A 26,746-nucleotide genomic window follows, 5' to 3' on the forward strand; every position below is an offset into this window, starting at 1 on the left:
AATAATAAACTATATTGTACTGTAACCACTCGTTAAACATTGTCTGGATTGTGAAATAACAAGAAAGAGGGAAACTGTGAAAATGGCCTATACGTATGCGGCTTCGTGCTGCGCTGTGAGTTTGTATGTATATATCTGCAATTTTTTTTTATTATTTTGAAAAATATCAAAATGAAACAAAATTAAAAACAAATCTTCTCTTCTGGGGGAGGGGGCTTCCCTGGCACAAAATACCTTTTCAGATGCCAAATGCATGCATGCTTGTTAATGTGGGGGTCCTTTGGGGGCACAGAGACGTTTAAGAACTGACTGGTTTAGTTTAGTAGAATCGGCCTCATGTATAATAGGCTAATAATGGGTCAATTAACCCATTCTGGGCGGGAACCCCTTTTGGTGTTTTTTAACTAAGCATTATGTTATACTTTAGCTATTGGAAAATTGCAGATCTACAAGCTCATAGCTCTATGAGCTTGTAGGTCTGCTATTTTAGAAAAATCGTGAAAATCTTTGAATATTATATATTCTTTCAGAGCGAACGTTTCTTTTATTTCGACATCAGGCCTAAATGGGTCAAAGCCCAATTTCCTAGGAACGACAGGTTAGAAGTGCATGGTCGTGAATGTCGGGACAGTGACAGCTCTCCTCACATTTACCATGTGCACTGGCTACAGCACAGTATACACGTCTCCTTGTACATTACATGAGTTTTGACTGTTGGTGTTTATACATAAACTATTCAGTTCAATCAATCAATCAAAACCGACACACTGTAGTGTGTATATGCACACTTGCTGATGCAACACTGGCATCACATTGCACTGTATAGTGGCTGTTCATTGTCTGGCATCATGTGCCTCTCTCTCTCTCTCTCTCTCTCTCTCTCTCTCTCTCCCCCACATGAGGGCATGACCTGCTGTAGAAATGGACTGTTGTAAATGCAATTCAACAGTGCCCGCTATCTGGGCACACAGAATGTTCTCCCACTCTCCTGCAGTCAGTTCCGTTCAGTCTGTTTATATACTGTATATACTGTACTAGTCCTTGCCCGTTCTGAATATATGAACAGGAAATGATGTTCGCCAGGTGGGGCAGTAGAGAGTATACTCTCTACTGCCCCATCTGGCGGAGTAAGGGTAATATAAGGAAGTGTATAGGCTATACAGACTGACTGACTGACATCAAGGTTCATGTATTTTTTTGTCATAATAATTAAAATCTACAAAGTGACTAGTACCCTATTGTGCTGAATATATATATTTTCCAATGGAAATATACTAAAAATTATAATCGGGGACTATAGGCTAGGCTATTTGACAACGTTATTTATCCACATAAATGAGTCTTGGAAAAATGGAGGTTGTCTAATAATCAGAGTCGTCCTATATCCGGGCACAATACAATAACTATAAAAGGTTTTAGAGTAAAAAGTAGGCTACAATATTTGCATTTGAGATGTATACTGGTGGAGTGGAAGTAAAAGTATTAAAATTCATGGAATTATGGACACACTCAAGTAAAGTAAAATTACCTGTAACTGTACCGGTAACTTTCCACAACAGAAGAGATGACAGTGGAAACACCACAGGCTACATGCAGGCTACCTACATGCAGGCCTTACGGTGTTTGTTTTGGTAGAGTAGACAGGGGTGTTTAGGGGCAACCAAAACAAACACCAACGTACAGTGAGAGGACCAGTGTTGGGCAGTAACTATAGTTACAGTACTAATATATTACTGTAATAGTAATTACTTTTCCCAGTAAGTATAAGGTAACAGTAATATTATACCTACCGGTATTGTATTTATACTTTACTTTTTAGTTTTAGTTTTGTTCGCTGTTGTCTTGAAAACATTTAATTTAAAAGGTCCTTTTAAATGAAATGCTGCTTTACTTTATAGCCTTTTTGGCTGATTGGTTACTCTTCTTCTTGATATTATTATTCAAAACAATTGGATTCAGTTCTAAAAGAAGCTGACTAAACATATTGTGTTGTTGTACACCCCTTTTTTTGCGGTTGGGGGCGCAAACATAATATGTAATATATTAGTCTTGATTCTAAGTATAATAAATAACGTATATTATTACTTTTTCTAAGAGTTAATAAGTAATAAGTAACATATTACTCTCCCAACACTGGAGAGGACAGTGCATGTGTTTCTTCAGGTAAACACCACCACACTACTCCTCCACATGGCATGCTGCGATCGAGGGAAATGATGGATGAAACAAATATTGTTACTCGCGCGAGCAGAGCACGCAAGTACTGTAATCGGCTACATATAGAGCGTACCACAATCTCCTTGAGGGGGCGTCAACATTTGTGTCAGTGTCACGTGGTATAGCGGCCGCCATGCTTGTTGGCTTCAATTGTCTGGTTTGTTTACATTGAGCGACTATCCGGTGTGCTTGTATACGTTCTTTTTTTAAACCGACCTCACAACGGTGCAGACTTGCTCAGTAAATAAGTGCCACAGCAGGTCACGTCGAGGGAATGAGCCAGAAAACGGAATTAGATTCTCAGCTTTCCAGCATGGAGACAGCATCAAGGAACCCAGATTGACGAGTTTACAAAAAGACGTAGAATGGCTTGGATCTCGGCTGTACGGCGCACGGGCGCAGAGACATAACGTTCAAAGTATCTAAGCACAGCCGTGTTTGTTCACGACATTTCCCTTGTCCTTGTAAGGTATTTGGGCTCAACGTTCTTTCTATCCATCCTGGTGTTGGTTCACTATGTTGTCGCCAAGACTCAATATTTACAAAAACACACTCTATTCTGAGTGATGTGGGCTAGAATTTAAAGCCAACAAGAATGGCGCCGCTAGCTTTTCAGACGCCGCTCCTTTCTTAGTGACGTACACGTTTTTACACCCATGTCAATTACAGCGATCGGCTGGGTATGTACAGTCGGTATGATGACGTATAACTAAAGTACGTTTCAAAATTGGTAGGCCTATATAAGGTCAATAGGGGGTATATGTATCGGCTGGGTATGTGTGTATGTCAATGTACTCCACCGGGCGAGGGACCACTGACCACTGCTGTATCTCAAACCTATAGACAGCGGGCAGGGGCACGGTGGCACAGTCAGTAGTGCTGTCGCCTCACAGCTAGAAGGTCCAGGGTTCGATTCCCGCTGGGGACGCTGTGGGACCACGCTGGAGGCGTGCTCTGTCCTCCGTGTCATCAGTGCCCATACCTGCAGGTCAGGTTGGCGAAAGGGCCTTTCTGTGTGGAGTTTGCATGTTGTCCCCGTGTCCCCTATAGGGTAGGTGTACCCTCACAAAAAAACATGCAGTGATCCTGGTCTCTAAACTACCTCCCCCTAGCTGGCCAGCCTGATGGAGGGGAAAGGAACTGGTCGGAAATAACGTGTTCCCTCCACCAGCCGGGGGAAACTCCCCCGTGTCAGGTGAAAAGAAGCAGCGTGGACTCCTCATGCATTGAAGGCAGCATGAGGTCAGTCCGCTGATTATTGTATTTGTCCATGGACCCCCGATCAGATTTTTGGGGAAAATAGCAGCTCTACAATAATGCTCACGTGTTGCACGCCGGCGCATTGTAGATCTGCTATTTTCAACGAGCCAATCCTATATAGGTTACCGTTTTTACAAGTGCTCATGTGACCTGCCCTATAGTCACTCCTTTTTATCTTGTTTTCACTTGTTTCCCAACAAACATCTGGCAACACTGACACTTTACAGGCACAATTATGTATTCACATCCATCAGCAACCATAACTCACATATACAGGCTCATATATGTCATAAACGACACACTTAGGTCATACCTGACTAATATAATTATGACATAATAGCCCACTGGTATGTTAAACCATCTCTGTCCCAGCCTACTACTGAGGGTCGATCATTGACCTATTTCACCATTGCCAACCATACCTTTTGTTGTCATTTGTCTCAATTAATAAAATAATGTATTATATTGCAGTTATTTTTGTTGGCCCATAGGTATGATAATGGTATGATAATGTGAACCTTTGTTATTTAGCTGACACATTGGATATAAGACATTTTTATATAATAAAAAATCTTCAGCACCGCATGGCCTATATTAAATACCTTTAAATGTATAATTATATTATTGTAATCCCTCTAATGTGTTCCTATAACGTCTCTCTCTCTCTCTCTCTCTCTCTCTCTCTCTCTCTCTCTCTCTCTCTCTCTCTCTCTCTCCACCGTCACTACTCTGGTAGAAAATACATGATGTAATCTTCTGAAGGCACATCATGTGTGACGTCACATCACCCCACTCGGTTTCCCCGCTCCCCATTGGTCCATTCCACTGGTTCTACAGGAGGAGGGAGGAGCAACGCGGCTTGCCGGTCGAACAAACTTGGCCTTTCGTTGAGCCCGCCTCCAGCCGACTGTGATTGGCTGTTGAGTACATAAACAGATAGACGCTTTTCCCAAAAAAAGAAAATATAGTATTTGGGTGACACAATATTGAGTTTTTGATCATATAAAAACAATCATAGCGTAATGATGATCAATTCATATTTGTACTATATTTTAGGTTTTCTACTAGTTTTCTTGTTATAAGATATGGAGATAATCATGTAGCAAATTTAGATCTGACTGTGTTACATACAGGGATTTCATTTAATAATACTAAACTTTAATCATAGAGAGCATTTTATCAAAACAAATTAAGTTTAAAATTGCTTAAATGAGAAAGAATTAGGCTAATGAAAACGTAAATGCAAAAACAAAAAAAGAGAGAATAAATGATCATACAAAAATAAAACATCTCAAGTAATGTAAAAAATAAACTCCTAAATATTCCTTAAAAAAACTTTAGTAAATGTAAACAACTTGATGCAAACAGAGAAACGTGCCGCTTCGGCTTCTGATGAAAGCTCAGCCGATTGGCCGGCGCTGTTGTCACTCACGCCCCTGGTGGGTGGAGTCCGGACGCCGATTGGCTGCGGCCGGCTGTCAGTCAGTCAGTCAGTCAGTCAGTCAGTCACTCATGCACGCGCGCGCACGCGTGTGCGTTTGCGACTGTGTGTGTGTGTGTGTGGAGGGGGTCGGGTTTTCCCCGTGCTGTTTCTCTCGCTGTTCTGTTTCGTGACACAAGTTTAAAACACACAAGACACAGCCAAGCAAGCAACAACCCTCTGGATCAATCATTATGGATGATTATCGGCCGATAGATCGATAATAATAAATACATATCGATCATTAGATCGGGGAAGGGAAAATAAGGAACCGTTTTGTTTGGCTGGAACTGGATAAGGAACGCTTTGGATCAGATGTTTGTACCGATGTTTCTGCTTTGATGTGTGGTTTTGTTTTAGTTTAACAGTAAAAACTGTGTACGAGAAGACGATTTGAAGATGAATAACTTGTCTTTTGACGATCCTTCGCTGGATAACCTGGACCCCACTCTGTCTCTGCACGACCCCAGTGACATAGACACGGCCCTGCTCAACGACATAGATGGTAAATAAAAATAATACATACTTTATGTTTAATTAAACTGTTAATTGATTTTTTTTTAGTCCCGAGAGAGAGAGAGAGAGAGAGAGAGCAAAGCAAGGGGTCCGTTCGGTTTACACTCGCGGGAGTTGCAAGTTTGATCGATAATCGAATTAATTATTTACAGCCAGGGATTGATTTGATTGCTTAATTGATGCTACTGTGTGTATAATTAAAAGTGACCCCCCCCCCCCCCCCCCCCACACACACACACACACACACACACACACACACACACTTTCAAGATCAAAGCTCACAGTTCGTTTACACTTTGGCTACTAATACTATAATATATTATATTATATTACTATAAAAATTATATTATAATACTTTGTAACGTCAAGTATGATTGATTGATTTATTAACAGTTTGCAGAATTACATTACATTTCAATACAACTCAATACAAAAATGTTAACTGTGAGTGAGTGGACACACCATAAAGCATTACACTTGTTTTGTTTACAATAGGGCCCACCAATATTATTATTATTATTATAAAAATATCATATTATTTTGTATACTGTATCGCTGTTGCAGTAGTAGTAGTAGTAGTAGTAATACTAATAATACTAATAATGTAAAAGTGTAGAATACTCATTTGCCCCACATTTCTTTAGACAGAGAGTGGGTCAGTAGCTCATCAGGGATGATTAGCCATGCAGGCAGATAGATAGCCTAGCATGCTGGCCCCGCCCCCTCTGGTCCCACCACACTAGAGGTTACTCCAGTGCATTCCTCCCAGGCTGGGTTCATGTGCTGCTGGTGTCACACACACATGGGTTACCCGTAGAATGTTGTGACTTGATATGATGATGATGATGATGATGATGCAGGGTCCTGACATTCATAATGCATTTTCTGTGGACAACTAAGTAAGACTGTGTATTTAATAGGGCAGGTATTGAGTGCATTATAACTGCGTTTATTATTATGCAGTTGTTTGCCTATATATAACATAAAGCATTATTTATAGCACGTGTTGAATGAATGTTTATATAATTGTGCATGACGACTTTATAACAAAGGTTTATGAAGTATTGGCTTATAAAGTGCTGGTCATGGCAACTTGGGCCCCCAAAAAGGCCAAAACACGTTTGCCCCCATTTCTTTCTGCCGAAGACTGCTCTCCCCCGGTGGCAGACTGCTTTCTCTAAAGATTTGTTTTTGGCTTTTGTGCCTTTTATTGATAGTTACAGTGAAGACAGACAGGAAAGAGGGAGAGAGAGAAGGGGAGAGACACACAGCAAAGGTCGTCATGAACGGGACTCGAACATGCGACGTGCTGTCAGGCCAAAGCCTATATATGTGGCACATAGACCACTAGGCCAGCGGGCGCAAGGCAGACCACTTGTCTTGATTGGTGCAAACCCCCCCCCCCCCCCCAAAGCAAGCTCGCCCACTGGCGCGGGAACACTCGCCCGCTAGCTGGGGGAAGAAACACTCGCCCACTGGCATGAGAACATATTCAGTTAGGAAGCATTCAGGGAGTGTTGTCTCTGTGAAGCAGGGGACAATAATCTTTAAAAATCTGATTTGTGGGTCCGACCGTTCCGAGGTCACCGTATCGGTGGTCTGGTGGCGAGTCGGTGGACTTTGTTTGGCCAGAAATACAACATGGGTGCGAGTCGTGCGACTCTTCCGACCCTCGAGGTCACCGGGTTTGACCCGTGGCGAGCTTGGGCTGGTCAGAGGAACAGCACAGTAGAACTACCGCAAGTGAGTTAGTGGGGGCACGGTGGCACAGTTGGTAGTGCTGTTGCCTCACACACACACACACAGCAGGTCCTGGGTTCGATTCCCGCTCGGGACGCTGTGGGCGCTGGCGGCGTGTCCTCTCCTCCGCGTCATCAGTGCCCATATACCCGAGGCGGGGTTGGCGAAAGGGCCCTTCTGTGTGGAGTTTGCATGTTCTCCCCGTGTCCCCTATAGGGTAGATACCCTCACAAAATAAGTAATCCTGGTCTCTAAAACTACCTCCCCCTGGCCAGCCGGGGCGCCTGATGGAGGGGAAAGGAACTGGTTGGAATAACGTGTTCCTTCCACGCGTTACGTCCAACCAGGGAAAGTCCCCCCTATCAGGTGCAAAGGTGCAACTCAGGCAAAGTCAGGCATGAAGGAAGCATGAGTTCAAGTCCATTGTTCTCCCCAGGTTGGCGGGGGGTGTGTAGAGCCCAGGATCACATTAGATAATTGACACAGGGGTGAAAAATGTGGAGAAAAAAAAGTTAGTTAAAACAAAGGTGTGTTTGTTCTAAGTAGTTATGACATGATTATAAACGAGAGATCATTGACAGCCGCTCAGGTCATTGTTGACAAATAAAATAAAACCTGACGGCGCGACGGCACCGACGCACAGCGTGGTGAAATGCAATGGCGTGTTTGTTTGTTTACATGGCTGTCATGTTGTGCACGGCACAAAACCAACACAGCGCAGCAGCAGGTGCTCTGAAGCTTTGATTGAAAGGAAAGCGGTCTGTTATTGTGGTCCCATCGGTCATTTATCCAGAAATATGTAATAACGTGCCGCTGGATTCAGTGATTGACCGATCGGAAAACAAATGAAACATGCAAACATGCAGCATGCATGAAACATCCTTTTATTTATATCGACCTTAAAACACCCACAGAAATCACCCAAAAAACATTTCCTCACAAGCAGTCTCTGGGGGGTGGCAGATTTCCATAGGTCACCGATGTCGGTGTAACATGCGTAGTTTTATGCACCCTCGTAAGGCAGTGTCGCTCGCCGTGAAAGTATCAGATGTACGAGCGCTTGTAGATCTAATTGTTCTAATTGTTCCCGCGAGTGACGACTCTAGGTGAGGTTTTGCTGTTGTGCATCCTCCATGCAAAGCACTTGACGGCTGCTTCCCCAAACTGTGACCGGCAGTAACCTCTGAGCGGGCAGTGGCCGATAGTAACCCTGCATGCACGAGCGAACGAGCCTCGCAGACAAGCAGCTCTCTCTCTCTCTCTCTCTCTCTCTCTCTCTCTCTCTGCTCTGAGTCTTGGGGGCTGGTCCGCATAGCAAGTCTGTGAGGTGCGCTCTGATTGGCTGGGAACGATCACCTCATACAAAACATTGGTTTACAAATCCAGGCTGACCGTGTGTGTTTGTGTGTGTGTGTTTGCTGCTGTGTGTGTGTGCTCGAGTAGCACGCCACACACACACACACACACACACACACACACACACACACACACTGGAGCGGCCTGATGTTGTTTCCTGTAATAATATATCCCTCATTATTTCTCGGCAGTTGGCACGATTCAAATCCTTTTATTTGTCACATGCTCGCACGTGCAGCGACGTGTTGGTGATCGTGACGAACTGTTGTACAACAACTAAAGTACTGACACACACACATTATACAGCACAAAATATGGCCTAATTAAAGTTAAAGGGGATGAACGATACGAAATACGTTGTGTAATCCACACCTAGGCACTAGTAGTAGTAACGGTGAGTCATACAGTAGTATGTAATAAAGTTTAAAAACCGTTGTAGCCTTAGTGTATATACCATTTAGGATTGTGCCTTCCGTAGGTTCTCCTGGGACAGAGGATATCGTTGTTTGTTTGTCAGGCAGAAATCGCTTATCTTCCACATTTAAACTTTTTTGTTTTGTTTTACTTGTTCCCACTACAGCGCCACACAAAAGCAATCAAGGCATAGCAGATATACACAAGGTCGAAAGCTTGTAGATGTGGTACTTTTTGCCATTTTTGAATTGGAATCCTGAAAAGTAACACAATATACAGAGTATACACACAGTTTAGCCGCGGGAACCCATGTCTTGGCGATTTAAACTTTAGCTATTGAAAGATAGCAGATCTACAAGCTCATAGTGCGGCACTCTGTGCCGCGCTTTGAGCTTGTAGATCTGCTATTTTTTGACAATGTGGCACAAATCTTTGAATATATGCTTTCACAGCGAAAGTTTCTAACTAAAGTCTTTGCTTCCCCGGAGGTCCCTGAAAAACAACACATTTTCAGATGAGGGTCGGCGGCCAATTGCATATAATCTTTGGGGTCCTTGGACATGAAATAGTTTGAGAACCACTGATACAGAAACATAGGTTTTTTCAGAAAACTGTCAGGATTTAGAAAGCATTGGTAGAATCGTCCTCAGGTCTAAATGGGTTAGAGTTAGACAACATGCATCTTGTCTGGTTGTTGTCGAGGTAGGATATTCATATTACTATAAGTTGCAGCTACGTCGTAAATGCGAAGTAGAGGCAGGCCGCTCTTTCACTCTCATTACTCCAAACTGCTGTTCAAACAAAACAATCTTGACCTGAATACCTGGTCCTGTGATATGATTATACTGAGAGGCTCACAAGCTAATATTGAGACATTCTTGTTATTGCGATATCGCATATAAAATAAATAACGCCAGTGTTTCTACATGCCTTCTGTCCTCCAGACAGAAATATACTTTTGAAAACGTGCCTGTGACGTGACGTGACCCTGGACCTGACCTCAGGCTAGACTAGTGCCCTGGGGGGGGGGGGGACCATAACTGACCCTGAACACTTAAACCCTATACACTTAGCCGACAGGGGATTCTAAACCCTATACACTTAAGGCTCATACATAGTCTGGATCTTCGGTGGTGAGGTGACCACCGAACTACAACATGACGCCATGAGCCGCGGTGAAGAGCAAACCACCGCCACCGCACAAGCCCTTTACTTCTCTCTGTTTTCACTCACCATCGCTCAACGTTATTTGAGCTCCGGTGGTCACCTCACCACCGAAAATCCAGACTATGAATGAGCCTTTAGCCGACAGGGGGTTCTAAACCCTATACACTTGCTAGTACACTTCCTTTGTTACTGCTAGAACTTTCAACCAACTGTGTAGTGCCACTGTACTTATTCTAATAGTTATTATACTACACTAAGACGGAAGGGAAGGTCTGCTAATACGCCTATTCATCTCTGTGGTGGATGGGAAAGGTTTTCTCATCCACAGGCACAAGTGGAAAATATTCCATTGCAGACGTTTTCAAGCCTTTTCATGTCGAGGCCCATTGTTTATTCAGCATTCGTGTCACGGACCGCCATTTGATTTAGCCTCTCGCACCCGAAAACATGTTGTTGTCGTTGGATGGGATTTGATCCACATGCTGCGTTTGATGTGGTCCTTGGTGATGTCATCAATTAGTAATCGGCAATTCTCAGCACCTGAGCTCTATTGTTTTGGAGCTCTTTAAGAGCTGACCGTAGTCATGTTTGGAAAAAAAGGACGAAGAAAGGCGCAACAGTTTTCTCAGTGCTTCAGTGTTTGATGTTGTACCATCAGGAGAGATACCAGGTTCTACATTCTCTAACTGTAGACCTTTTCGGCACAAACAAGGGACTAAATTAATTTCGCTCCCATGCCACCAAAATGTGGAACGCCCTACCAACAGTCATTGAGACATGCGAATCCCTTGACTCCTTCAAAACCGCTCTCAAAGGGCACCTATACGGACGGCTGCAATTTGAAACTGGCCCCTGTAAAATCTGAATCCCCCCCCCACCCCCTTTTCCCCTCACTGTCTATGTTTTTTTCCCCCTTTTTTAACTTTATTTTATGATCATTTCCTGTTTTTGGCTATATAAAGTGTATGTTTGTACGTCTCTAAATGTTCTGATCTGGTGTCGTCCACTCACAGTTAACAGTTTTAGTTTGAGTTGTGCTTGAAATGTACTGTGATTCTGCAAACTGGGGGGGATGCCAGTAAATGGATGACGCAAGCTCTGTGTAAGATGAGCAACGGACGTGTCCTTCATGTCTGGCTGGTATACTGTATACCTGCTCTGAATTTCACATTCATGATTCATCCGACCAGATAAGATGGGATAAGATAGCTTTATTGATCCCCGTGGGGGAATTCAGCCGCAGCAGAGATAGCAGTATAATAGAAATATTGGCCAGACGGTGCACTAGACAACTGTACTTGGTTTGAGTTAATATTATATCAAATAACACACATCGGCTTAGCCCATCGAACATTGACATCGAACTTAAAAAAAAGGCTTCTAAATCCTGACATTCATCTGCGTAATTCTACGCTGTTCCAGTTTGAATTTCGTCTGTTAATTGTCTTTGTGCCATCACTTCCCATTTCCTCTGCTCTGATTGGATACAATTGGTATCCCAACCTGAAAAATGTATTTTGTGTCGACTAAAGAGATTTACCCCCGTGTCACTGAACAAACACTCTACAGAGCGTCGCAGCCCCGCCCCCCCTACCAGGGCCCAGTAAATGATTCCACGTTCATTTTCAAAAAGTATTCATTTAAAGACCTTTTCAAGCCAAGTTTTTAAGCCAACTCGAGTTGTGAGAAATCATGACAGTAAACACAATGTTTTGGGCCAAACAAAGAAAGAGGAAAAAAAACCCCGGCAGTTTGTATTCTTTGTAATTATTTGTTTGGGCCAAAATATTGGTGTTTGTTTGTCATGATTTGTCACAACTCGAGTTGGCTTCGTACGACGCTAATATAAGGTCTTTTAAATAAATACTTTTTGAAGGGGGGAAAATGCCTGGCGTCGTCATGAAAGGAGGCGGGACTGCGACGCTCTATAGCAACAATATATAATAATCTAACAAAACGTACAGTATGATATGAATATGCGTGTGTTTTCCCCCGTCTCGCCCCTCCTCCAGACATGCTCCAGCTCATCCACAACCAGGACATGGAGTTCGGCAGCCTGTTCGACCCCCCGCCGCCCCACTATAATAACGCCGTGACGGGACTTCCCCTCCATCAGGCGCCCCCGTCCTCGTCTCTCTCTGGCCTCGGCCACTCCATCTCCTCCCCTCCTCCTCCACCACCTCCGCCTCCATCCACCTCCTCTTCGCCTCCCTCCTCCTCCTCCTCCTCGCCCCCGTCCTCCTCGCTCCAGAGCAGCAGCCCCCACCTGGACGCCCTCCTGGGACCCCCCATCACCACGCGCAGCTCGTCCACCCCATTGGACAAGGCCTTCAACAAGCCCCCCACCTTCCAGCAGGCTCCCCTGGCTCAGGTGCTCAGCTCCAGCCCCAGGCAGCAGCAGCAGCAGGCCCCCAAGATGGAGCTCCCAGCTCCCCAGCAGCCTGTTCTCATGAGCCCCCCCCCTGCCCCGGCCCCGGCCGCCGCCCCCCCGACCCCCCAGGTCGCCTCCCCCCCTCCTCCTTCTCCTCACGGTTCTCCCAAAGGACAACAACAACAACAACAACAGAGCCAACCGCCGCCGGTGGTGTTCACTTCGGTGCCCGGCCACCACCAGGCCCTGTTCGCGACCTCCGCCGCGCCCCAGGCGACGGCCCTCTTCACGACGTCTCCCGTGCCCCAGCAGACGCAGACACAGACGGTCCTGCAGCCCCTGCAGCCCCAGCAGACGCAGACGGTGCTGCAGCCCGGCCTGCAGCAGCTCCAGGCGGCTCCGTCGCTGCTGCAGCAGCAGGCTCCTCCCACCACCACCCTCCAGGCTCACAGGGTCACATACAGCCACCATAATGGATACACGGGTAAGGGCGGACGTTTGTTTGTTTTTGTTTTGTTTTGTAACCATTGGTGGTTCAAAGCGTGTGTCGTCGTCTTCTGGTCTTCTGCCAGAGTGTCCAGGTTTTTTTTTAGCCCATTTTAGACCCGAGATCAGATTAAAAAAATGTTTTCTACATCCTGACACTTTTCTGAAAAAGCTATGTTTCTATGTCAGTCGATTTTTCAAAAAATAGCAGATCTACAAGCTCGTAGCGCGCCACTCGGTGGCGCGCTATGAGCTTGTAGATCTGCTATAACTCCCAGAGTGTACCAATGGACCTGAACAACATCATCACAAATGTGATGAGGTCGGCACATTTGGGCCGTTTTTTAGCCCAAGGAGTGTTTTTCGTACAAAACTAAATGGAAACTCTGAATGGATTCGGAATGATGAAAACCACCTATCTAGTTTGACACGTCACATGCTATTTAAAGCATAAATGACATTTAGAACATGTTTGCCATATATTGGCTGTTGATGGTACCCCAACTTTCAGCAGCTGTCAAGAATTCCCAATTAGGGTGGCTGAATATAAACCAACGTGGGATATGTTAGTAGACCCGTTTACAAACACATTGGTGAAGACAATGTGTTCCCAGATTATACTGATAATATTCCCTGACTATTGGTACAAATGGGTGACAAAAATTAAAACGTTGTGGAAAATTCCAAAAGCCTTTAAATAGTCTCTGGCTAATGCATTTAAAGAAAAGAAAAGAAGGCTGCGTGTTGCGCCAACAATGCCTTCATCAGGGTGATTTGATGATCGAGTTATTTTTTTATCCTGGGATTTCCCCGCAGACTGTGTGTATCTATGACGCACGCACGCACGCACGCACGCGTGCACGGTTGCTGTTCCACACGGTCGTAAACCTAGAGGCCTTTATTTATGCTGCGTTTATTGTTGTCGCAGCAGTTTGTGGCCTGACAAACACGAGCAGAACGATAACAACAACGCACACCTCATCCAGCATACTCCTCTTTAGTCCAGAGTAGGCCGAGTGTCACACATTATCATAACATAAATGCCATTATTTGAGCATTTTATCCGTTCAACGAGAGACAGTCTTCTATCAGCGGTGCTCAACCTTTTTCATGTCAAGAACCCCCAGAATTATGTCTATTGGGCCACGGACCCCCATCTCAAAATATGTAGTTCCAGGGACCCCCCCCCCCCCAGAAGCCAATACTTTAGTTAAAAATGTTCCCTCTGAAATATATATTCAACGATTCGCGCCACATTTTCGCGACTTTTCAAAAATAGCAGACCTTGTACAGTACAAGCTCGTATGAGCTTCTAGATCTGCTATTTTTCAATAGCTAAAGTATAATCACAATGCTTTTAGTTAAAACACCAAAAAGGGGTAATTCCCGCCCCCCAAACTTTGGTTAACCGGTGAAATCTCACGTGGTGTCCGTCCGCGATGTGTGGTATAGCGTTGAACCCGGGTTACCCCATGTTGTCTGAAAACAAACCAAAAGACATCGGAGCGCCCCCCCGCAGCACACACAAACACAGTCCCTCATAGGCCAGGCTGGAGGGCCTCTTGACACGTACTATGTCATGTATGTGTGTGTGTGTGTGTGTGTGTGTGTGTGACCCTGCCCTGCGTCAGGTGGCACTGCCACTGCGCTCGCACTGGACCCGCGGCGCGAAAACAAGCTAGAGGCTACCTCCGTTCACCTCCATGACAGCATGCAGGCTCAGACGATAACACACAGAGAGAGCCTGCCGGTTGTTGTGGAGGTGAACACGCACGGACGGACGCACGCATGCACGCACGCACGCACACAGAGCAGAGGCTTGGCTGGCAGCACAGTGAGGATTGTTTGCTTTAACGCAACACATCTGTACTCTTAGCACATACAGACCTTACGGGTCCGTTTGGTGCCAAGTTGTCCCAACGGTGTGCCAAGGGGGGGGGGGGGGGGGGTGCATATATACTTAGTTTAGACTATAGTCATTGGTTAGACATGGGTTAAGGTTATAGGTTTAGGTGTGCTGCCCCCGTGGGAGGTTATAGGTTTAGGTTTAGGGTGAGGGTTTGAGATGGGTTGTAGTTGTAGGACTAAATGACTGGTCTAACCAATGACTTGTCTAAACCAAAAACTGTCTAAACTAAGTACTGCACCTGTGCCAAGGCACACTGTTGTGTGTGTGTGTGTGTGTGTGTGTGTGTGTGTGTGTGTGTGTGTGTGTGTGTCTGTGTGTGTGTGTGTGTGTGCGCCGTGAGACATTCCGTGCTCAAGCAAATCAAATCATCACAGAAGTCTTCACTTTTCTCAAGTTTTCTGCCCTCACATTTATCTTCAATGTGTATACTTTGTGACTTTGTGAGTACATTTCAAAGTCAATACAAAAAACTGTTAGTGTGGACGACACCACACTTGTTTACAACGGCCGGGTCCACCATTTTCAATTCATCAGGACATTTTAGAGACGTACAAATATACACTTCTATATATAAAAAATAAAAGGTTTTGTCTTGCCCTTTGGTCGGCCTCCCTCGGACACGGCACAAAAGGTTATAGAAAGCTTAACAACCGCTATACTGTGGCTTCTCTGTACTGCTCTGCCACACGTTTTGATGAATTGAACAAGGTGGACCCTCTTGTAAACAAGTGTAATGCTTTATTGGTGGTCGTCCGCTCACAGTTAACAGTCTTTGTGTTCGAGTTGTGCTTGGAATGTACTGTAATTCTGCAAACTGTTAATACATATTTCAATCAATCAAGTGTCTAATTTTGTTGGTTATATCAGCAGTCAAAAGTACAAATATTTCCATTTAACCCATTTTGGGGGCGGGAACCCCTCTTGGCGTCTTACACATTATGATCTACAAGCTATGATCTATTCTACACGAACTTGTATGTCTGCTATTTTTGAAGAATCGTGAAAATGTTAGTGCAAAGCTTTGAATATGTTCTTTCAGAGCCAACGTTTTTTTTTTTAACTCAAATCTTTGCTTCCGGGAGGGTCCCTGGGAACTACATACTTTCAGATGGGGTGTCGGCGGCCAATTAAATATATGTTTTTGGGGGGTCCTTGACATGAAATAGTCTGACCACCACTGACACAGAAACATGGGTCTATATGGATTAAAATGTAGCCGAGTGAACTTCATCAGTTTGTACAAAAGCACTACGACAATATAACGTCAGCCCTGATGAGCGCAACTGTATAACTGTAACTGTAACTGACCTTCCGATAAGGAAGGTCAGAGGCGACTCACTGACTGACTCATCAGACCGCTGATAAGGGCTCACCTTTAGCCTACAAACAAACCATAACGCTACGGACGGTGTCACGGGATGTTTAGATAAGGCCACCGATGACAAACTCCAATAGTGATCCATCAGGCATATCATTAGTGTGGGCATTGTGTTGGTTTGCCCAAACTATTATTTGCACAATCATATTTGTGATGAATATCAAATAGTCATCTGTAATGTCTGGTTACAATAATTAAAGTGAAGTGAAATATAGAACGGCTTAGAACAGGGCAGGTATAAGTTTGCTGTCGAAAGAAGAAAAAAGTGTCACGTATACTCAATATTTAGTTTTATTTTTAACCCATTTTGGGGCGGGAACCCCTTTTGGTGTTTTAAAGCATTATGTTATACTTTAGCTGTTGGAAAAATAGCAGATCTACAAGCTCGTAGCGGCATTTTCTGTGCCTAATAGACGTCTAATATTCGTCTAAAGGGCTGTGTAAAAATGCTATTCTAACAAACGGATAATATCACATACCCTACCTTTTTTTTTCTTCTTTTAATCAATGTTTTGAATCGACCCTTTTCTTCTCCAGCTGTCAATCAAGCCGGCGGCCAACCGATGGTCACCTTGTCGTCGTCCCCGCCCGGCGTTCAGCCAATGGCCATCCAGGCCCACGTCCAGGGGGCGGGCCTGACCACCACCACCGCCCTGCTGACCACCACCCACAACACCCCCATACAGACCATCGCCCCCCATCATGTGCAGCAAGTACGTGTGTGTGTGTGTGTGCGTGTGTGCGTGTGTGTGCGTGTGTGTGTGTGTGTGTGTGTGTGTGTGTGTGTGCGTGCGTGTGTGCGCGCGCGTGTTTACTTACCGTCAATTTATTGTCATACAAATAATTGTGATTTGGATTTAATTGTTGGAACATGGAAAGATTGACTTTTCGACCTCTCAAACAAACATTTCACAGGGTCGGATGTGACAATTACAAGTGTATCACAGACACAGAGTGGAAATTCCGCTAACTGACCAGATGTGATTGTTTTTGGTAGTAGCGTGGATCATTTCAAAACATGTGAAATTAACTCTCTCTTCCTTCCTCTGTATTTGTGTGTGTGCATGCGCGTGCGTGTGTGTGTGTGTGTGTGTGTCTGTGTGTGTATGTGTGCGTTTGTGTGTGTGTGTGTGCGCGCGCCAGGTGTTGCTCCAGCCCCAGTTCATCAAGGCTGAGTCTCTCCTGCTGACCACTCTGAAACATGACAACTGCATAGTGACCACCTCACTGCCCAACACCACCTCCACCACCACCTCCCTACAGGTCGGTGGTGCAGCTGTGAGCTTGTAGATCTGCTATTTTTGAATATCATATAGTAAGCCTTGCCGAGCCCTGAGGCCCATAGGGGGCAGCAGGAGCTAATCTCCTGTTTCCTATAAGGCCTCACTCGCACCTAAAAGACACACCTGTGTCCTGTGTGTTCTGCTGTGTGTCATGGCCTCACAATGCATTTCCAATGGGCGTCACGTGGTTTCCCCAAACATTTTGGTTTGATGGCTGTTTTCTGCCCCCCTCCCCCATCAAACAAAAATCAAGGACCCCAAAAATATAATTTTGTAATATGCCTCCCCCCCATCTGAAAATATGTTGTTCCATGGACCTCCCCAGAAGCAAAGATTTGAGTTAAAATGTTAAAAAAAAAGATTTGAGGGACATTAAAAAAATAGCAAATCTACAAGCTCATAGCGCGGCACTCGGTGCCGCGCTATGAGCTTGTAGATTTGCTATTTTTCAATAGCTAAAGCATAACGACGCTTTTAAAACGCCAAAAGGGGGTTCCCGCACCCGAAATGGGTTTCAATAACGGGAGTATGGGCCATTCTCATAATAATACCAACACAAACGAGTTTTACAAAACGTACACAAAAAAGGTTGTTCAAAAAAATTGTTCCATAATTTCTTTTTTTGGGGGTTTTCCTCCTCCTGCCTTCCTGTTTATCCGTCTGTAATAGGCTCTGATGGGCGCCGGAGGCACCATCCTGACCACGGTGCCCCTCATGATGGACGCCACGACGGACAACAACAAGCTGCCCATCAACCGCATCGCCATCGCCGGGGGGAAGCCCCACCACCACATGGGCGGCGGGATGCCCCACAAGGGCGAGAAGCGCACGGCGCACAACGCCATCGAGAAGCGCTACCGCTCCTCCATCAACGACAAGATCATCGAGCTGAAGGACCTGGTGGCCGGGACCGAGGCCAAGGTGAGAGAGAGAGACGCTAATTAACCCATTCTGACCTGAGATCAGATTCATACGAGGTTTCCACTGGACACACACTGGTCTGATGAACCCATTCTGACCTGAGATCAGATTCATACGAGGTTTCCACTGGACACACACTGGTCTGATGAACCCATTCTGACCTGAGATCAGATTCATACGAGGTTTCGACTGGACACACACTGGTCTGATTAACCCATTCTGACCTGAGATCAGATTCTAAAAAAATGTCAGTCGTTCTTCGATTTTTCAAAAATAGCAGACCTACAAGCTCGTAGCGCGCCACTCGGTGGCACGCTATGAGCTTGTAGATCTGCTATTTTTCAATAGCTAAAGCACGACATGATGCTAACACCAAAATGGGTTCCCGTTCAGAATGGGTTAAATAATGGCTTCGTTTTAAATTCCCCACGACGTAACATGTTCGTGATAATTAATTAACCCTTATGGTGGTTCAAGCAATATGTTATGCTTTAGCTTTTAACTGAGTGCCACGCTATGAGCTTGTAGATCTGCTTTTATTTCTTTATTTCTTGAAAATATGGCGCAAGTCTTATATATTCTTTCAGAGCGAACATTTTTTACGGGGGGGGGGGGGGGGGGGCCTGGAACAACATATTGTCAGATGGCCTCAGGTCGAAACGGGCTAATATCTTTAATTTATAATTCATACGATGGCGTGTCCAGACAGAGAGGCATCTGTACAAATCAGTCCGATTTGAATCCTAATTTGAAAACCACCTTGAATGACACAATGTGGCTAAAAGCTGTAAATCCAGTCATGTATTTGAATGATTAAAACCAGTTTTACCAGTCTGTGTGGTACTGTACGTTTCTAGTACATGGTGCGGTGGTTTATACAGTATAAACCAGTCTGTGCTATGTTTTTAGTATGGTGCAGCAAGCTTATACAGTCCCATTTACATACAGTTGGTGTTGGGTAGTAGGACACCTACTGGTTGCCAAGGGGTACTGCCTCAATGAGCACAATATCTCCCTTTGGACATTTATGTGCACTACTAGATTTGCCCGTGGAGCCCTGTCTTCCGTACTTCTCTCTCGTCGCTAAACTTTATTCCACACTGCGAGCTCTGCTGCCTCACCCACGCCCTTATATGACCTGAAGTCACTGCCCGCACTGTCCGTCACTCTTTAGCGACGTCCGTGTGGCATCACTGTGTGCTGTCCGTTGTCGCGGTAACGTTGCTATTTTTTGTCAAAAAGTGCACCCTCTTGCGGGATTTCAGCCCCTGCCTCTCTCTAACACTCTCTGGTCTTGTCTGTCCCCGTATAGCCTAATAAGCTTGTCTTTCTGCTGTCTCTGTCCCCCCTCCGTGTAGCTCAATAAGTCCTTTCTACTGTCTCAGTGTCCTCCGTGTAGCTCAACAAGTCCTTTCTGCTGTCTCTTGTCCCCTGTGTAGCTCAACAAGTCGGCCGTGCTGCGGAAGGCCATCGACTACATCCGCTACATTCAGCAGACCAACCAGAAGCTCAAGCAGGAGAACATCGCTCTCAAAATGGCCGCTCAGAAAAACAGTGAGTTCTTCTCTCGCTCCCCCCCCTGTCATTTCTTCAGCTGGAGCTCGCTCACGTAGAGTAAACCACTGTCATGTTCTTTAAGCGTCATTTTCAAAGAAGTGAAAGGACAGGTTGGGGAGAGAGAGAGATGTGTGCTTGACCCTGTGATCTCCTCTATAACCTTTTATTTTGTCAGTAAAAAATACATTGAGACAGACTCTTTTACACGTGTCCACTAGCCAAGATGCAGGACATTTCACACATTCCATATAGGACAAAATAAACCCCCACAAACTTCTCACTGTAAACTTCTAGTACATACAATAAAGTATGAGTGCATTGAGGCACAAATCAATGCACCTCAATGAGACGAGGCAACTATTAACACAATATATGCCCAAGACGTCCACATACATCCTATAGGAACTACCGCATGTAGTGCCCAGGACGTCTGTGGACGTCTTGGTAAAAAAAACCTAAAAACTAAATAGAAATGTGGGTCTAAATGCGGGCACCCCGTGTCGCTATTTTGAAAGAATGAAATGTGTTGATAAGCAAGGCCTTTATCGTCCTTTTGAACATCTCCAGTGAAAGCAGTGCGGGCAGTTTGACTTTTCTGTGTGGAGATCATTCCAATCCTTCTGTTGTCCACCCTCTGTTTGCTGAGGTGACTCAACATAGTGGCCATAGCCCAACATAGCCCAGCGTTTGATCTAAGGCAGGGGTGGGCAACTTTGACGATGGAGAGGGCCACAATATTTCCACACTCACTCCAGAGAGCCACATTGCATATTTCTGTCATAGCAAAAATAGCCGATCTACAAGCTATTTGAGCTTGTAGATCAGCTATTTTTGCTATATATTTGAATTGAAATGGTGAATATTTTTTTTTGCTATTATTGAATTGGAATCCTGAAAAGTTAATTATTTATTTAATTTCAAATGCATTTCGTTATAGTTATGTTATTAACGTCATGAACTAAATACAAATACATTGGACATCTAAAAAATACAATAACCTTTTAATAATATAGTAATTAGCTGAAATGAACAATATATTCTGATATTAACCTGCAGGCCGCATTAAGTGATGGTGGGGGCCCGTATGTGGCCCCCCCGGGCCCGCCAGTTGCCCCCATCTATGATCTAAAGGGGTTGAGTGAGAGTTCCTAATCAGAAGAACAAACGTCTCTGCAGTGTTGTACCCGAACACTTCCTGTGTAGAAACTGCCTCATCAAAATAAGAGCCACTTGTATTGATTAGTCATCACTAGTTTTATTTCCACATCTACTTACAGGACGTTAACATCTCATTTGAGTGCCTGTCAGCATTCTCTAAATCCCTGTCTCTCCGCAGGTGCGCAAATGGCTATAGGCTGTGGCAATAATAAAAATGAAAAATAAAAAAAAGAACGAAAAAAAGAACCATGAACTTTAGTTCAAAATGTTGAATTATGAACTATGAACTGAACTAGTTGTTTTTAAAATGTCTGAACTGTGAACTGAACTAGTTCATACAATAAATGAACTCTCCCAACACTGCGTCTCTGCTCCTCCTCCTCAGAGTCTCTGAAGGACCTGGTGGCCATGGAGGTGGACGAGGTGAAGGCGGAGCTCCCCACGCCCCCGGCCTCCGACGTGGGGTCCCCCTCCTCCTACTCCTCCGGCTCCCACTGTGGCAGCGACTCGGAGCCTGAGAGCCCCATGGTGGAGGACACCAAGGTATGTACACTATATTACACTGCAGGCTTCCAATTGACTGCAGAATTGTTTTTACATTTTTATTAATCACTTTTAAAGCTCTCCCATGTACATAACCGAACTATTACTCCCCATATCAAATGTGAGAACACTGAGGTCTTCAGGTAAACACCTGCTCAAAGTTCCTAATATGAGACTAAGAACAATAGAGCTTTTGAAGTTGTAGCCCCGTCCCTATGGAATGAATTACCCCTTTCCCTAAGGAGGGCAGAATCTGTCGAGACGTTCAAAAAGCTGCTAAAAACCCATTTGTTTCAAAAGCACTTTTGTCTGTAATATTGTCTATACATTATGGTACTGCATGTTTATATATATATATATATATATATATATATATATATATATATATATATATATATATATATATATATATAATATATTATTACTCTGTCATTGTGTTTTCGTTTTATTGTTGATCTATGTGTTGCTCTTGTTTTATTTCATTTTATTTATTGTACAGCACCTTGTGACATTTGTTTTGAAAGGCGCTTTATAAATAAAATGTACCTTACCTTACCTATAGGGCATTCACTTCTAGTCATTTTTGAGTGGTGCCACTCCCTTACGGAGCTGTGTGTGTGTGGGTGGCTGGGTGGGTGGGTGCGTCTGAGCACGAAAACAGCATGGTTGTTTTTCACCACCTGTGCGCAACCTAACACACACAAAAACACACACACACACGCACATATTAACTGTATGCATGGTGATTTCGGGTGTACCAGTACAGTACAGTGACAGTACAGTACTGTACAGTAGAGGGTACAGTAGAGGGACCCCCACACGGTAACTCTGTCATTTTTCAACCGTTTCGGACGCGGGGCGGCTTGCCAGAATCGGGCCGGCACCCTGGGTGCGTTCCTGTGGGTCTGGAACTCCCCCGGGGACCCTCACACAGAGTTGCACCACTTTTTGGAAATAAATGTGTACTTTTAAGTACGTCCCACACATTATGTGAATCATGAATCTCTCTCTCTATCTCCCTCCCTCCCTCCAGCCCAGTGTGTTGGACAGCCCCCCAGTAGGGGGCAGCAGCAGCAGCGGCGGCGTCGGAGGCATGCTGGACCGCTCTCGCATGGCGCTGTGTGCCTTCACCTTCGTCTTCCTGTCCCTCAACCCGCTGGCCGCCCTGCTGTGTGGCACCACCACCACCGCGGCGGCGGCGGCCACCACCGGGGGCGCTGCCGGCTCCGCCGGCGCCACTGGCCACGGCACGGGCAGGGCCATGCTGGGCCTGGACATCGCAGGTACTGAGGGTGGGGGTCCGTGGGGGGGGAGGGGCGGCGGGTAATGAGGTTATTACTATATTTTCACTGTCCAATTTGGCCTTTTCTTTCCTACTTTTTCTAGCCGTCGTCACAAATTTGATGTGGTCAGCTCATTTGGGGCACATTTGGGCAAGTGGCTAGGGCTGAATTTAGCCCAAGGAGTGTTTTCTGTGCAAAACTAATGCTTGGAATGGATTCAGAATCATGAAACCCCCCCCTAGTTTGACACGTCACATGCTACTTAAAGCATAATGAAATGTATTTGCCTTATATTGGATGTTTATGGTACCGCAACATTCGGCAGCTGTCACAAAGTTTCCCAAGGGAGTTGGGTTTGGAACAAATTTATATGTGATTGTAGACACCTTTTATGAACACATTTGTGAAGAAAGCTAGTGGTAAGCTTTTTTTTGTTGTTGCAGATTTGCGACACATTTAGCTACTTTTCTCTTAACTACACCCCGTATAGTAACAGTGTGTTGTCCACAGCAGACTGGTGGGGCTGGCTGGACTGGATGCTGCCCACCCTAGTGTATAGTAACAGTGTGTTGTCCACAGCAGACTGGTGGGGCTGGCTGGACTGGATGCTGCCCACCCTAGTGTATAGTAACGGTGTGTTGTAATGTCCGCAGCAGACTCGTGGGGCTGGCTGGACTGGATGCTGCCCACCCTGCTGGTGTGGCTGCTCAACGGCGTGCTGGTGTCCGGCGTTCTGATCCGCCTGCTGGTCTACGGAGAGCCGGTGACCCGACCCCACTCCGGGTCTTCCGTGCTGTTCTGGAGGCACCGCAAGCAGGCCGACCTGGACCTGGCCAGGGTAATAATAATAAAACACACAGCTGTTGTTTACACTTTACAATTACCGTGAAGCTATTTCTTTTTTTTTCAGATGTTCTTTATCCAGAGAGACTTATGACCCATTTAGGCCTGACGTAAAAATAAAAAAAAAAAACTTCTAAATCGTGAAATAAATATTAAAAGAAGATATGTTTTAAAAAAAGATTTGAGGGACATTTTCACGATAAAAGAAATGGCAGACCTACAAGCTTGTAGCGTGCCACTCGGTGCCGCGCTATGAGCTTGTAGATCTGCTATTTTACAACATAATTTATAACATAATGTTTAAAACACCAAAAGGGGTTCCCGCCCCAAAATGGGATAAGCTAGTTAGTTACAAATAAAAGCATACATCCTCATGCTTAGAGACGGTGTAGTGCCTCAGTAACTGGTAAACGCTTGCCCCCAAAACACGTTCGCCCCCCATTTTCTTTTTCGTGGTGTTAAAAAGCTCTATATTCTGACCATTGCTACAGACCACAGGGTGTTTGTTCAGTAACACGAGTCTCTCCAGCTCTGTACATAATCAGGAAATACATTTTGTATTGTTGTTGGGATGCCATTTTGATCCAATCAGGAGAGAGAACTCACGCAGGTTAAGAGGATACACGCACAAGTGAAATTGGAATTGATGAAACAAAACCTAAAGTGCTATAAAATTGAAACTGATGAATGAGCCGGGAGTGTAAAATTAGCAATCGTTGGTTAATCAGACTAATGGATTTTTTTTAGTTAATTAGATTTCCTCTAATCATCAATTCACCGATGTATGAAATAATATATTTTTTTTAATTGAATTTCTTTTATTCAATTAATCATAAAAATAATCAATGAATAATCATAATTGCTAAGAAAGTAGTAAATAGTTGCACTGCTCGCCCTCTATTCAAATACCCCTCCAGTCTCTGGTTCTCGTGGTCGCCACGACTGATTGCAACCATTTTGACTCTATAGAGGTCTTCTTTAATAATAATATTATTATTATTATTATAGAGGTTTTCTTTGGAAGCATGTTGTGCAGTGGAAATAGTCGGACTACAAGCTTTCAATGCGTCACTCTGCGACGTGTTGAGAGAGCTTGTAGATAGCCTATTTTTGGTTAATTTAAGATTAGAGCATTTGAAGTGGTCCAGCCTCGGTACGCGGGCTTTTATTTTCGGTAGCGTTCGTCTCAGAAAATGAAAGCCTAGGTGAACGTGACACATTTCCTGTTCCAGGACAAGGACTATTAACACAATCAGTGGCGGAAGTTCTTCAAAATAGGAGCTCTGGTGTGCCAGAGTTGTCTGGTCGCTTTTACTCTGAAACCCACGACCCGGAAACAATCCACTAAAACAAGTGTACTTTACATTGCTAGCTTACATTGCGATCGTTTTAATTTATGCGATATATGATCCAAAAAAGCATATTTGCGGGAGAGACGTATGAGGAGCAGAAATGAAGCACCATGAGTATATCGATCCGTTCAAAACCACAGAGAGCGCTCTGGATTAGGAGAGACGAGTCATTCTTTCCGCCGCGCTAACAGCTAAGTCAACGGTAAGGTAATTTTAGTGCCCGGTATCATTGAGGATGTGCTAGGACGTCTGAGGACGTCCTATGTACCAGAAAGCATGCTGGCTAGGCCACCCGCCCCTCTAGACCAGAAAGCATGCTGGCTAGGCCACCCGCCCCTCTAGACCAGAAAGCATGCTGGCTGGGCCAGGCTACCCGCCCCTCTAGACCAGAAAGCATGCTGGCTAGGCCACCCGCCCCTCTAGACCAGAAAGCATGCTGGCTGGGCCAGGCTACCCGCCCCTCTAGACCAGAAAGCATGCAGGCTGGGCCAGGCTACGCGCCCCTCTAGACCAGAAAGCATGCTGGCTGGGCCAGGCTACCCGCCCCTCTAGACCAGAAAGCATGCAGGCTGGGCCAGGCTACGCGCCCCTCTAGACCAGAAAGCATGCAGGCTGGGCCAGGCTACCCGCCCCTCTAGACCAGAAAGCATGCAGGCTGGGCCAGGCTACGCGCCCCTCTAGACCAGAAAGCATGCAGGCTGGGCCAGGCTAGTGGTTAGTGGTCAAACTAGCAACATGTTCAGAAGCTGGTTAGTGGTATGTATGTAGAACACCAGGAGCAATATTACCAAAACATCCTAATTGTCAATATTCTGTTAATCGTTTAGGAAACGGCACTTTTGTTTTTTTTGGGAATAGAAGAACGACTGACATAGAAACATATAGCTTCTTCAGAAAACTGTCATTTTCAAACAGACATTTTTTTTAGAATCTGATCTCGGGTCAGAACGGGTTTTAACTCATTAATTCACTCATTCATTGTTCATGCTATAGGGGGACTTTGCCCAGGCCAGCCAGAACCTGTGGACCTGCATGAAGGCCCTGGGCCGACCGCTGCCCACCTCCCAGCTGGACCTGGCCTGCGCCGCCCTCTGGGCCCTGCTGCGCCTCTGCCTGCAGCGCCTCTGGGTGGGCCGCTGGCTGGCCGCGCGGGCGGGGGGGCTGACCGGCGCAGACCGCCCCCTGCAGGAGGACGCGCGCAAGAGCTGCCGCGACGCGGCGCTCGTCTACCATCGGCTGCACCAGCTGCACATGACCGGTGGGTGGGTGTGTCCGCTAGGAGAATATAACCATGGGGTTGTTTTATATTTAAAAACAAAATCTGACCTGTCTGAAGTGAGCGGTGCTGTGCTGTACTGTGCTGTGCTGTGCTGTACATTTTAGTCTGGTCAGCATAGCTTAGTTTTTATTTAGTTCCCATGTGTGAATTGAATAATTGTTTTGTCATCGTTTTAGTCTGCGAAATGAAGCCTAACTGGTACTTGTGTTTGTGTCTGTCTGTGTGTCCGTGTG

The 26,746-nt window shown here is 45.2% G+C and overlaps 1 protein-coding gene across 1 annotated transcript in view; it reads left to right on the plus strand.

Moving 5' to 3' along the window:
• Nucleotides 1-5,049: 5,049 nt before the first annotated feature.
• The window catches only part of srebf1 (sterol regulatory element binding transcription factor 1), a 33,499-nt gene continuing 11,802 nt past the window's right edge, over nt 5,050-26,746 (plus strand). Inside the window, exons 1-10 of the mRNA XM_080776659.1 lie at nt 5,050-5,462; nt 12,163-13,005; nt 16,832-17,007; nt 17,438-17,557; nt 18,247-18,498; nt 19,938-20,052; nt 21,599-21,756; nt 22,790-23,039; nt 23,693-23,877; nt 26,228-26,492. Of these exons, the coding sequence (XP_080632785.1) occupies nt 5,357-5,462; nt 12,163-13,005; nt 16,832-17,007; nt 17,438-17,557; nt 18,247-18,498; nt 19,938-20,052; nt 21,599-21,756; nt 22,790-23,039; nt 23,693-23,877; nt 26,228-26,492 (2,470 nt within the window). The 5' untranslated portion in view covers nt 5,050-5,356. The remainder of the gene's footprint in view (nt 5,463-12,162; nt 13,006-16,831; nt 17,008-17,437; nt 17,558-18,246; nt 18,499-19,937; nt 20,053-21,598; nt 21,757-22,789; nt 23,040-23,692; nt 23,878-26,227; nt 26,493-26,746) is intronic.

Source organism: Protomyctophum bolini (genome assembly GCF_963924005.1).
Source record: "Protomyctophum bolini genome assembly, chromosome: 11".
NCBI lineage: Eukaryota > Metazoa > Chordata > Actinopteri > Myctophiformes > Myctophidae > Protomyctophum > Protomyctophum bolini.